The sequence below is a fragment of the Arvicanthis niloticus genome, chromosome 17 (assembly GCF_011762505.2).
Source record: "Arvicanthis niloticus isolate mArvNil1 chromosome 17, mArvNil1.pat.X, whole genome shotgun sequence".
NCBI classification, from domain to species: domain Eukaryota; kingdom Metazoa; phylum Chordata; class Mammalia; order Rodentia; family Muridae; genus Arvicanthis; species Arvicanthis niloticus.
This window is the reverse complement of record NC_047674.1, coordinates 11890474-11904545: the sequence shown is the minus strand read 5'-3', so window position 1 is coordinate 11904545 and position 14072 is coordinate 11890474. Positions and strand designations below refer to the sequence as shown.

The window sequence follows — 14072 nt, the reverse complement described above, 5'->3', positions numbered from 1 at the left end:
AGGGAACAGACTTGTGGGCTTATACAGTTCAAGTTTATGATAAAACAAAGATCAAACCAGGTATGATAGTGCATTGCTTTAACCCTAGTACTGATGACATTGAGGCAGGTCGACTTCTAAGAGGTTTGAGGAAAGTCTGGTCTAACATAGCCCATCTTATTAAAGCACAAACACACACATATAAACAAACAAAAACAAATCCAAATTGCTCATATAATAGTAAAGGTGGGACTGGGACACAGCTCACTAAAGTACTTGCATGAGCTCTGGGACCTGATTTTGACCCAGCCTCCCACCACCCCAAGCTGGATGTGGCAATGCATATTTGTAATATTACCAGAGAGGTAGAATACCCTGGGGCTTGTGTTTGCCTGCCAGCCCAGCCCAGCCCACTTGGGAGGCTCTATGTCAAGACTGTTTCTCAAAAACACAGGGTAGAAAGGACTTTCTGAGTGATGACACCCAAGATTGTCTTCTGGCCTTTATGTACACCAACAAACATACACTAGCACATACACATGCACACTCCTTAAACACACACAATTGGGCACATTTCACTGTGCATGGGTCTCCAGGATATGCCAACAAAGAACTAATCCACAATGGGCCCTAGGAATTATCAGAGCACATTTTAATCTTAGAGGAAGCTACCTTGGCATAGACTTCAGTCAGCGCCTGTCCCAATTTTTCAGGCTCGCCTCTAAGTATCACAGTCTCAGAGATGCTGTCAGAGGGTGGGATCTCAACAGAAACTCCAGTTCTTTCCAGGATCTCTTGCAGTGAATTGCCCTTTGGCCCGATAACATACTTGTGCTGAGATTTCTTCACCTCCACCGCAATGGTTGTAGTCTTCTTTTTCTATAAGAGCAGTATGAGGCAGTCAGCAGGGAGAATCTGGGCATGGGCAGCATAGACAGACTGCCCATCACTGCCAACAAAGTCGGAAGGGGACTGAGAAGCGGTTTTCAGTGCATGAGTCGGGACCAGCCTCCTGGGAGAGTCTATTGCTCACTACTGGAGTAACCAGACTGCTTTCATTTGTTCCCTTCTTTCTTACAGTTGTTGGCACTGTGACAAGGGTTGTGCTTGTCAGACAGGAGCAGAGCTATATGCCAACCCTACTTCTTCCAAATAAGGAACAGGCTCTACACCTCAAAAAGTATGTGCCAATCCTGTGGTAGCAGTGTAGTCACAGACCTGAGACCTGAGTCACAGACCTGAGAAAGGACACACACACATAAAAAAAACCAGGACATCACTCCACAGTGTACCCAGTAGGCCAGGAGGGAAATGTGGCCAACCACTAAACACAGACACTCAGGTAGACACATACCAAGCTTTGTGCCCAAGGGCAAAAGGGTGCAGGGTAAACTATGGTATTAGCCAAATTCCCACACTCAAATCCCATTAACTGTTCTCTTCATGGGCTCTGCCACCTCCACACTGTACCTTTTCCTCATAAATCTTCTTAATACGAGCCACAGCCTGAGCCAGCTGCTCCTTCTCCCCAGTGAAGACGATCTCTGTGCGGTTAACACTGGGTGGAGGGATGTTTATCCGAGTCCCTGTCTCCTGCATGATTTCACCCACAAGTCTATTGTACGGCCCAGCGATGAAGGGGTGGAAGGCCTTCTCCACTTCTAGCCTCTCTACAGCACGCTTGTCCTGGAAGGACAGAGTGAACTGATGAGAACACTTGAAGCAGAGAGGCCTTGCCCAAGTCACTGGCAGTCAAGGCCTCTCCCACACAGGATGCTTCAGTGCAGGGCAGATGGCAGGGTGTAGGGCCACAGGCACTCAGAGGCCTCACCTGCTCAGCAGAGATTAAAAGGACCTCATGTCGAGCTTTCTCGATGCCTTCTTTGGTGCCAGTGATCTTGATCTGATTACTGGGGTCATCTGGGCGTGGGATCTGGATTTTGGTTGCAGTTTTTAGTTCTAAGTCTTGCAGTTTCTCTCCGTTTTTGCCAATAACAAAGCGATGGTGCTCTTTAGGAATGGGAACAGTTGCTGAGGCCTGTAACAGCAGAGACCAACAACAAAAACTCCTATTCATGGTTCTGATAAAGCATATTCTTCTGAAATATCTCTAACTAGAATGTTCAACAACCGTATCTCATCCCATTACCACCATGAGAGAGCTCAAACACCATGTCATGGTCACAGGGAGCCTACCTGGTCCCCACTAGGGCCATTTCAAGTGTATCTGCATCACCGCTTAGACTTCACTATAGAAGACAGAAGAAAATATCGGACTGCATGGAGAAATTACTATTTCATTAAATTCTTAAGCTTTGTAACAAGGAGAAAACAAAATGACTCTCAAAATCAGTAACTTCCACTTTAACACCTGTGAGTTAGAGGGTGGAATGGTAGGGTACAGTTCAGTGGGACAGAACTTGATAGACATGGATAGACCCTGGCTTTGATCCCACCGTGGGAGCACGGGAGAGAAATAGACACAACAAGCTAACACCATCACATACAAACTACTAAAGAAGGCTTAAATCACAAATAAATCAATGCTTCTAATTAAAAAAAAAATTACTGGAGTTTTGAACATAAAGTTGATGATAAACTTCCATGGGCCTGGCACTGGGAAGTGAAAACAGGATCCTGGGGGCAATTGTGGCCTTTAGTTATAGTGAGACACTATGGAAAAGAGATGAAAACACATGACACCTGATGCTGACCTTGGGTCAGGACATGTGCACATACCTCCCCTCCCCAATTTGCATGGAAAAATTAGAAAACCAAGTAATAGTACAGTACTAGATAGAAAGTAGGAAAGCATTAGCATAAAGAAAGATTGACTAATGGTCCAGTCTCTGGAACCCAGGAACAGACCTAGGTCATTGTGGATACTGAGGATTTGATGAGAACAGCCTCTGGTCACACTGGGAGGACTGCTTTCTGGAAACAGTGTGGATGACAAACAGCCATGCGGGAAGAGGTGAACTTGGACCAGCATTTCACAATACTGGAATACAACCCACATCATCAAACAGAAAAAATACCCTTATATATGCAGAAAGAAAATAGGGATAAACTTTTCATGACTTCAAGTAGAAAATGATTTCCTATCAATGACTCAACATAATAAAAACAATAACTGTAACTATAAACAGGCCAAACCTTGATAGAACAAAACATAAAGAGATTATAAAATGAAAAATAAAAAAAAAATTACTTTTTATGCCCAATGAAGGGATTGGAAGTTCTTATAATGTAGATTCCCCAAAACTGAGCAAGGTGAATAGTCTGACATAAAAAATGTACAGAACACTGGGTGGTGGCGGCACATGCTCTTAATCCCAGCACTTGAGAGGCAGAAGCAGGCAGATTTCTATGAGATTGAGGCCAGTCTGGTCTACAGAGTAAGTTCCAGGGCAGCCAAGGGACACACAAAAAAAATTCTTGTCTTGAAAAAACAAAAGAACAACAGAACAGATATTTCACAAAAAACAAACAAACACCCCCTCCTCCCCCCACAAATGAAAAGAATATTCCAGAAGCTGGGGAGATAGCTTGCTTGGTAAATTACCTGCCATGTAAGTTACAGGAACTGATTTCAGGTCTCCAGCACCCACATAAAAATCTGGGTGCAGTGGCACATGTCTGTAATTCTAACAATGGAGAGAAAGAAAGAGAAGCCAAGTAGATACTTGGAGCTCCCTGACCAGCCTGCCACGCTGGAGCCCAGGGTCACCAGGGGAACCTTTCTCAAAAAAAGAGGTGGAATGTGCTCAAGGAAGAGAATGGGACATCCATTTCTAGCTTCCACATACATAACACCCAAATATACACATATACATGCTTTTGCCATACACAAACCAGGAAAAGTTTACTCAGCTATGTATGTATGTCTCCAAGTGGCAAAACACGAAATATAAGATGAGCCTGGTTCTTTTATTCTGCGGATGGGAGAACAAGACACTAAACTTATAAGGGAGGAAGTATACTTGTTGCTGGTGGTCAAAGAAAGTATTTAAGATCATCTTTTGACCCAGAACTCTCACTTCCAGGATTATCCCAAAATACAGACCAGTAAAAAAGAAACAGCTCATGAATAAGACTTTTTTTTTGTTACATAATAACAGCAAGAGCCTAGAAGTCACCTATGAGCTTAAAACACAGCATATAGTCGGAGTCTAACACACTGCTGTCTATACACTGAGGAAAAACCAACGTTTGCTGACACATAAGACACTATAGAAAATAGTATGAAAACAACAAGGTAGAGATCGGGGTTTATGGTAAGTTGTATTCTGCTTCTATCTGCACACAATGAGTAACATATGCAGGGGTACACAGGGATGTCCCAACACAAGGGAACGAAGGGACAGGGGCAGACTATATGCTGGGAAGGAGGGCTTCTATTCAGCTTTGACATTATAGTCATGTAAATGTTGAAATAATTTTGAAAAACTTAAAATAAATTCAAACAAATGGTAGGGAAACACAGAAAAATATTTTGATTCTAAAAATACTGCCATTTTTTCATGTTAAGAAGCAGAAGTAGTTTGAACGTATGACAGTTCCTTCTCCAAATCCTCCCTTTGGTAGCTCTGCCCTGTGAGAGGACCCAGGAACCTGGCCACTCTATCCAGCACTGCAATGGGCCTGGTGCTTCTCCACTGCATTTCCCACTCCCAAAGACCCAGGGAAAACATTTCAAGATCTTTGGAAGCATATAGCTAAGATCATTCTGAAATATGTTTTTGTGATAGAAATTAAGAAATTTAGATTAATTACTGGGTAGCACGGAAAGCTGCCTGCCAGGAGGACACTTGAGGGGCTCTTCTTAATCAAAGATGAGGGAGAAAGCTCCACTAATGCCTTCAAGCTCACAGTGACATTAGATAAATGACACTCCTTAGTGTGATAAGCTGCACAAGGCAGCTGAGGCAGGCTCATGAGATAGAGGCAGCCTGGGCTGCATTGTGAGTTCTATGACAGCTTGATTCTCTGATCACCAGATGTTGTCAGTGAACCAATATAGTCTGGATAGGGAGTCTTAAAATGTCACTAGTAGAAGCAGCAACTCCTTTGTACTTGAGGAATTTAAGCTCCAGGTATACGATAGAATATTTACTGACAATAAATTTATCCTTTGGCACACATATACATTTATCAGTAACAACAAAATCAAATTTGCACTATAAGGAGATGGATGTGCACATTTATTTTTTACACAAAGACTTAATCCTGGTTGAATATTTGATACCATAGGACACGCAGCATCTTCAATGTTTTTCAGGGTTAACATTTTGATTTTATAATAATCAATGCTGAGAATGAAAATTTGTATAAATATGTAGTACCAAATGGTAGAAGTACATTAATATCCATTGCAGAAAGTCTCGGAAATTTTAATCAAAATTCATTTAACATTTCTTTAAAAAAAATTAAACAGCTTAGCCCCTCAAACACTCTTGTATAACACAACCCAAAGATATAATGAAGCTCGACAACTACCTGCTGAAGTGACAGCAGAAGACAGTAAAGGAGAAAAGGATCCACCGACCTACCTACAAACCAAACCTAGGTCTTCTACGAGTTAAAGCGCTTTGCTCGGGGTGGTGGTGTACTCACCCTCAATCCTAGCACTTAGGAGGCAGAGGCAGTCAGATCTATGTGATATGTGAGTTCAAGGACAGCTAGGGCTACATAGAGACACCTGTCACCCAAGAGCAAGAGCAAAAGAAACAACAAAATACAACAGGCACTTCACCTGTCACCACTGACAGCATCCCCAGAACAACTCATTTATCTTATGAGTGTGTGTGTGTGTGTGTGTGTGTGTGTTTAGAGCACACCTTGGGGGACCTGGTTCTCTCCTACCATGTATGTTTCAGTGACTGAATTCAGCGCCAGCAGGCACCTTTCCCCAGGACACTGTCTTGCCAGCACCATCATACATGTTGAGATTAACTGCTGATAAAGGTAGGAAAGCTCTTCTTTCCTAAGAGTGTCAGTTAATTTAAATAGATGCAGAAAACCACCATTTTCAATGTTTAATAAACTTTGCTAGATCACCAGTAAACCATTAGAAAAGGGTAAATAAAGCAGAATATACCCAGTCTATTAACCAATCTCAGAATCAGTTCATTTAAAAAAAAAAAAAATCTGTGATGACACTATCCTTACCAAACAAACTGAACATGGAAGTACACAAGCTCAGGCTGGGCATGGTGGCATGCACCTTTAATCCCAGCACTTGAGGTCAGAAGCAGGAGGACTCTTTGAGGCCAGCTTGTCTACAGACTGAACCTTAGGACAGCCAGGTTTAAATTGTGAGACTTTGTCTCATAAACAAAGCAACCCCCCAAAGCAAGAAATAAGGTAACCAAGCTCTTAGCACCCAATACCAGACCATAAGAAATAATGAAGGAAAGCAGAGCAATCAAATACTAACTACCCTTTTACAAACCGACGGCATTGAGGACATGCATGTGTGCATGAAGGGGAGGCACTGCTATGGAGACATGTGATGCCACAATCAAATGAACTTGAAAGACATCTGAGACAGAGACTAGACAAAGGGCCTTAGCATCTCTTTAAAAAAATTTTTTTTTATTTCATGCATGTGAGTACACTGTAGCCGTCCCCCGACACACCAGAAGAGGGCATCAGATCCGACTGCAGATGGTTGTGAGCCACCATGTGGTTGCTGGGATTTGAACTCAGGACCTCTGGAAGAGCAATTAGTGCTCTTAACCACTGAGCCATCTCCCCAGCCCACCATCTCTTTTATAAAGTGAGATAATGATATAATAATTAAATAACATACTATTTACAGGTATAATGTTATTTTTTGAAATTTGATTTTAAAACTTCTCAATCACATAACAGATAATCAACCACGTAACTGGTGAACAGATTATTTCAGAGCCTAGTAATATACCAGTCACAATGCTACACAATCACAATTCACCTTTGTGACATTTAACTGTGTACTTCCATGAAGCTGCCTGGGACTCAGAACCATCTTAAAGACTTGTGCGGTTGTCAGTGCAGAGCAAGATCATACACCCACCACGGCCCCACAGTTGTCTAAAGGTTCGCCAGCAAGTGGGAGTAACCCCTGTCTCTAAACAAACCCACACACATAATGACAGCTATCACAGGATACTTTAGTCAGAGTCCCTGCCCTTTTCTTCACCTTCAGGGAAAATGCATTACAGATTTGTTTTGTATTCTAATGGTCATCAGATTGCTGGGAATAGAGAAAAATATCTCATCTTTTACTTCCCAAGTTTGTGGCCTAGAAACTGATAATATACTACCTAGAAAGCTCATTGGCTTTTAAGTGTCTCAAACTCTGGGAAAAGCCTTAATTTTCAATACATTTAACTCAATGGCTGATCTGACTTGTCAGTACCCCAGTTCTATCATGAATTTAGTGGTTTTTTTCACTTAAAATCACGAAAGGTTTTAAACGTAGCTGTTCTAACTCCAAATAACTAAGGTAGAAAGAATGCAGAAAAGCTCTGGCCTGTAACAGAATGAGTTAAATAACAGGGATGCCAGGCCTGGGGATACCCACCTGTGTCTGTAGTCTAGCAACAATGTCTTTCCGGGCTTTCATGACCGCATCCAGCTTCCCTGAGACCATGATGGAGAGACCTTGGTCTTTAGCCAGAGAGAGCTCCAGGTGAGCACCAGTCCTCTGCATGATCTCAAGGCAGATTTTCGCTTGTTCACCTTCTCCAAACTGGTTCATGTCCTTATATTTTCTCTCCTCCAGGGGTACATGAAACACCTGTTCAAAAAAAGACCCCCAAAGACAAAGTTAAACTATCAAAGAGGAGACTGACTATATACAGTGTCTATTTACTAATCATTCACTCACTACGCAGTGACCTAGGACAAGGCAGTTAGATGGATGGAAATCATCCAAGGCAGGGGAGGCCAGCATTGCGGCACACAGAACTAAGCCCACTACACAAATGAAAGGCATCACAACAGTATGCCTGCAAAGGATTTAAGGGGGAGTGAGTGACTGGGTGACACAATGGAGACATCCTTCTCAAGAGACAAAGTAGCACCCATCATAGGAATGGCAGAGGCATCCTGCAGGAGAGAGCAGACCAGGGGGCAGAAGGCACAGATAGGTAGAATCAAGAGTTTTAAGCATAACAAGTTTTGCTTAGAGTCAGGAACTTTATGGAGAACTGAGGAAGAGCAGGGGTGAAAGAGAGATCAAACCCATGAACCATTCAAGAGACAAGTCTTTAACAAGTATTTAACAAGTCTTAAGATGACAGCAAGGCCATAAAGAAAAGATCAAGATGCAGTTGTTTATGTACACAAAGTCAAGGCGTCACGGTTACACGGGTGATAATTTTCTATCACAGCCAGGCATCAGTCCTAATCGTCATACAGCATCTTAACTGTAGCTAGCAGAGATGAGCCAATGAAGTAAAGAAAACCAGAAAATTAGACTAGCCTTTTTTTTTTTTTTTAATTTTTTGAAACAGGGTCTTACTATATAGCTCTGGTTGGCTTCTGACTCAGCCAGCCAAGACTAGCTTTTGACCATCATAAGAGTCGGAAGGCAGACTTGGCAACTAGGGAGCACACTGAATAGAAAAGCACGCGGCTCCATGAATGTGACAAATATGGCCTATCTCAAACTGTGTGCCAGCCCAGAGTGCTAGGATGGGCTGATTATGGCAAAAGGTGTGCTCTACAGAATCCCCACCACAGTGCTCTTCAACACTGCATACTCAAAAACCTATCAGCTCTAACTACTTCCTACAAGGAACAGTTAATGCAAAAAGAAATGGTGCTTCTACCTGAGTGATGACAGAAGCCTTGATGGGCCGGATCTTGTTACTCCAGGCTCCAGCAGGTTCTTGGGCACTTTCCAAGCAAGCTGCTTTCTCAGGAAGTGGAGGGAAGGCATCCTTGTAGGTTGGAGGGTCGCTTTCCTCTTCTGAATTTAATGTGGCAACTAGACCAGAGAACACATATTAGGAGGAAAATACAATTCGACATTATACAAATAAAAACAAAGGGTTTTAGTAGAATTCCTCCACTGAACAATGGTTTCAGTGAGCTCACAGCTCTAGGAAGGACCTCACAGTCGCCAGGCCCAGCACCCTCAGTGTGTGACCTGGATGGGGCTAGAGACTCCCAATCTCCAAAATGGAAACTTTTCTCCCTCTACATGGTCCCACTAGGAAAGGTGACAGTATTAGCCCCATTTTGCTATTGAGATGTACAACTCTTGAAGGCAAGCTTATGACAGATTTTTAGGTCTTCATATTTTCTTTTCATTTCTTAGTCAGTGTTCTTAACCACTGAGCCATCTCTCCAGCCCCAGTCCTCATATTTCATTTCTTTCTTTTTAAATTTAATTTTAATTTTTTACTTATTCACTTTATATCCCACTCACTGCCTTCCTCCCAGTCACCACCTCCCCCCAAATCTTTCCCTTGTCTCCTCCTTTTCTGGGTCCCCTGGCCATACCAGCTAGTAGAACATATCCAGCACACAGACGACAGCTTTTGGGACAGCCACATTTTCTAATAGTACACATGCAAATCATAACTATAAATGTTTGACATAGAGAAGAAGTTTGAACATTGCTTTTAAGAACTACCTTTGAGGTAGGTTCCGCATTTTCCTTTGTAATGTATAAAGGTGAAATTAACTCACATGGGCCTGTCTATGATGAAGACTCTCAAGCCAAGACAGGGAACAGCAAGACTTGAAGAAATCAGGGCCCCTGATTATTAATCATGTTCATACTTTTGCCCAATGAACCATGATCTCCAAAAGCAAGGGTCTGACTGTTTTGGTCCCTAGGGATGAGCAGTATCTACCAGTAGCTGGACCCAAAACACAACGAAGCATGCAAACATGGAAAGGACAGGATGACCTTTGGAATTAGATAGGCCTCTAGTCCAGGCTCACTGCTTCCTAGTCTTATGGTAGTGGTATGAGCAGAGACTCACCTCTTACACAGCCTTGTCCTTGTAAGAGACACTACAGATAGTTGCACTCAGGTCCCAAATACTGAGAACCAGACCATCAGCAGTGTCTTAGAGGAATGACCACCCACAGTGGCCACTGAGACTGAGTGGGTCAAGCGTAGCCAAGAAGTGAATTTTAAAATTTTAATTCATTTTAAATTTAAGAACTGATATTCAATTCCATTATAGGAAAATTTAAATATATTATAACTTAGAGCAATTTGCTCTTTCACTGGAAAATTTTAGAAACTCTAAATATAATTCGAGGATTAAAAATACTATCTTTTTAATGTTTATTTGTGTTTGTACCCATGTCACATTATACACGGAGGTTAAGGACAACTTGCAGGTGTCAGTTCTTTCCTTCAACTGTGTAGGTGCTGGGACCAACTTTAGGCTATCAGCTTGGCAGTAGGCATTATTACCTACTGAGCTGTCTTGTCAGGCCAGATCAAAGACTTCTGTATGAAAAATTAGTTTTCAAATCAAAATGCCCTGTATTTATAAATATAAATACACTAAAATTTAAAGAAAAACAATAGAAAATAGCTGGCTTAAAGGTTGTTTTATATTGTGCTATTACAATGACAATTTTTCATATACATTGGGTTAAATATATTAAATGTGCAGTGGCACATGCCTATAACCCCAGAGGCAGAAGGATCAAGAGTTCGAGATCACTCTGGGCTAAGCAGCAAATGTCTGAAAATATTTGAAAAACAAACAAAAACAAAACAAACAAAATTCACCTGTTCTCCTTTTTATTTAACCTAGGTTTATAAAACTTTCAAATTACTTAGGTGGCTAGCATTCTATTCTACTAGACATTGTTGGTCTTGCTCCTGGCCAGTGGCCTTTAAGAGCACAGAAGTCAGACCTCCCCTTCATCCTCAAAGAAGTTCAGGAATGTTTTGGGATGTTTCACAGTCATTGTTTTAGTACCTCATAGTTGGAACAGCAATTTTGAAAAGGACCCCACTAATAGCCAGCTGTTAATTGGATTTCTAGGAAACTGGCTATGTTTGCAGCTCACTGTTTCTGCAGTCATTCCTCAAACCTGTCCAATCGCACGACCAACTAGCACAAATGAGCACAAAAGCCCAGTCTCAGAGTCAACAAGAACTTGTAAAGGGCCTGTCACCTTTGATTTGTTGTGGAACCAGCCCACTTCGATGTTCAGCAAAACTCTCTTGGGTCAAAACTGCAACGGAGCTCATGGTTGATCTCACGTCCACACACAATCCTAGTAAGACACTGTATCAAGAGAAGGGTAATCAGGGAGCAGAAAGCCAAGTACAACTAACTATAAGGATCTGTGCGACTGTCATTTTAAACGCTTCGGTCAATGTTTTTAATCTCCTTCTTGTAAGCTATAATATTTATTTCCTCACAAGGTCAATGTAAATTGTTCTTCAGGCTTCCAACTGAAGGGTGAACATGGGAACTACAAGTAAAGCAGGGTCCTAGCCCACCTGATTACTTGTTTTTGCAGAAACTGCCTGTCACACAGTAGAAAAGACTTGGCTAGGAGACCTAGTGCTAGGTGTGCACCACTTACCCACTGGAGAAGCCACAGAGAGACGGCCTCAGTACCAGCTTGTTACCCTCCCCCAAAACCATGAATGCTCTGGGACTAACTACTGGAACCTGCCACCTGCCTGACTCAGCTCTGGCACAGATCAACTTCAGAACCATTCTAACTCCATCTTATTTTGTTAATTGTTCAAGACATGCCTGACGCTTATAAAAAGTATAAAAATGACAATTACTACAATTTGGATATGTAAGGTGCTTATCCAAAAGAACCATTTCTAATATTTTCACACATCTCAGGAATGGGGGTTGGGGGTGGACCTCACAGTGCTTCATGGTGACAGGGTAAGAGATCCAACCCTGTGCTAATGCCTGAACTCGGGTCTTCTGCCTCTCTGCCCAGGTGTGGGAGGGGATTCTCTCACAAGACAGAAAACTGGCTTAAGGCACAGAATTCCTTACTCTAGAACAGCTATGGACATTGGCTCTGAAGGTCCCAGTTCCCCTTAAAGTTTGGTACAATTCAGTATTCTCAGACACAGGTATCTCTGCCTTGAGGAAGAACTCATTTTCTTTACACCATTATGCACCAAGCATCTTCTTACATGTACATCTTGGCAAAATGCAAGTACTTTAACAAATTATGCAGCTGGGTGTGGTGGTGCACACCTTTGATTCTTCCAGCATTCAAGAGGCAGACTCAAGTGGATCTCTAAGGCTAGCCCAATCTATAGAGTGAGTTTCAGGACAGTTAGGGCTATCCAAAGAAACTTGGTATCCAAAACACACCCCCCCCAAGCAAAAACAACAACAACAAAAAGATCTTAATTACAATAAAATAAGAACTCATCCCAATTAAAAAAAATTAAGCTCAGTATTTTTTAAAGACTATTAAGACTCAAATCCTGAAAAAGCATAATTCATATGTAAGAAAAGGATTAAACAGAGATGTAAGGCAGAAGACACAGCTGAAGGGCAGGTAAAGCCAGGGAGACACTTCTCATGGCACAGAAGACTACACCTAAGGAAAGGAGATACAGGCTAGAACTCACACATCTCTGTGTTCCAGGTACAGAGGTCTTAAAAGGGTGTTCAAACTTACCAGCAAAATGGTCAGTAGCCAGAAAGTCCGTCCTGAGGTTGCCTCTGTCAGCCTGCCAGCTTTTACTGGTATACCGTAGGAAGGGGGAAGAGAGAAAACAAAGCAAAACAAAAACCAAATAGGTTACTTATCCATAAAGGTAACTTAGATCTTTTCATCTCTCAAGAAAGAAAGGGCTAAATACGCTTTACATTTGACTTCTAGTTTACCAAGTCAGGCAAATTTCTTGGGAAAAAACCCCCACAAAAGCTCTGATCTTAGGCATTAACTTTGAACGAGACAGAGTAAACCTTGAGTCATCTCAAACTCTCAGAGGGCAACTCTTCAAGGGATCTTAGAAACGATCTGTGCACTGGATCCTTGTGACTCCTGCCAGGCTGACTCTGCTGTGAAGTTAATTGTGGTATATACAGCAGAATGAAGAGCTCATGCTCGAGTTTTCAGAATGACCAAGGGTTCCTTGACTTTTTAAAGAATCCTTAGAGGCAGGCGTGGTGGCACACACCTTTGATCCCAGCACTTGGGAGGCGGAGGCAGAGGCAGAGGCAGAGGCAGAGGCACGTGGATCTCTGGAGTTCCAGGCCAGCCAGACTTTCAAAAACAACAAAACCAAAGAGTCCCGCAGTTCCTTAGTTCTTGCTGTTGTCCTGTAAAAGTCCTTCAGTCCCTTCTAATCCACAGAGATTTAAAAATCAGGTCATAAAATTGCAAGATACAAAGGCCACCCAAGGAGGCCAAAATCTACTCTATAAACTTTTTCCTTTTTTTTTTTTTTTTTTTTTTTTTGGGTTTTGAGATAAGGTCTCTCTATGAGATAAGGCCATGCTGGCCTTGAACTCAAGAGATCTACCTACCCCTACCTCCTGAGTTTTGAATTTAAATGTGTGGACCACCACACCAGGCTCTGCTCTCACTTCTTAAATCCAGATACCCACCCCACTTTACCAAGCCAGGTTCATCGATGTGACTTCAATTATTATGTCTTTGTCTCTTTGTTCCTATTGACCAGTGTTCCTGCTTTTTCCAGGACAAGGTAAGTCTCCAGAGTACTAGTTGCCCAAGACTACACAATATATTGCCTTGTACAGATGCAACATAGGGCTCTACACAGGATATCGCTTTTAAATATGCTCCCACACTTAAAGATCTCTTTCCAGTAGTATTTACAGTGAATCAAGTGGTTACTGAAAGCATTTCCATGTCTAAAGCCTACTGTCACTGCCAAGAAAGAAACCAGAGTGAAGCTTCCAGGACTCTTGACACATTCAAACACCCTCTGGCAGCCAGGTACAGCAACGTGGACCTCTAGAAAATTCCAGACGGGTTTGACAAGACTCACTGGGGCCTAGCTTCCAGATTTCAGTTTGTCAGAGCTCGAGGCAAACAGATCACAGTTAGGGCCACACTGAACAGAGAGTCAGGTATCATCTGGTAAGGCTTAAGAAAAATTAAAA

At 42.2% G+C, this 14072-nt stretch overlaps 1 protein-coding gene across 4 annotated transcripts in view; it reads right to left on the bottom strand.

Moving 5' to 3' along the window:
* Hdlbp (high density lipoprotein binding protein) overlaps positions 1-14072 on the bottom strand; it is a 75055-nt gene that overhangs the window by 22406 nt on the left and 38577 nt on the right. For all 4 annotated transcript variants that reach the window (XM_034521345.2, XM_076914707.1, XM_076914706.1 and 1 more), the window contains exons 2-8: positions 12619-12683; positions 11125-11237; positions 8802-8959; positions 7550-7765; positions 1811-2017; positions 1450-1665; positions 652-858 (exon numbers count right to left, since the gene is read on the bottom strand). In XM_034521345.2, the coding sequence (XP_034377236.1) occupies positions 652-858; positions 1450-1665; positions 1811-2017; positions 7550-7765; positions 8802-8959; positions 11125-11200 (1080 nt within the window). In that variant the 5' untranslated portion in view covers positions 11201-11237; positions 12619-12683. The remainder of the gene's footprint in view (positions 1-651; positions 859-1449; positions 1666-1810; positions 2018-7549; positions 7766-8801; positions 8960-11124; positions 11238-12618; positions 12684-14072) is intronic.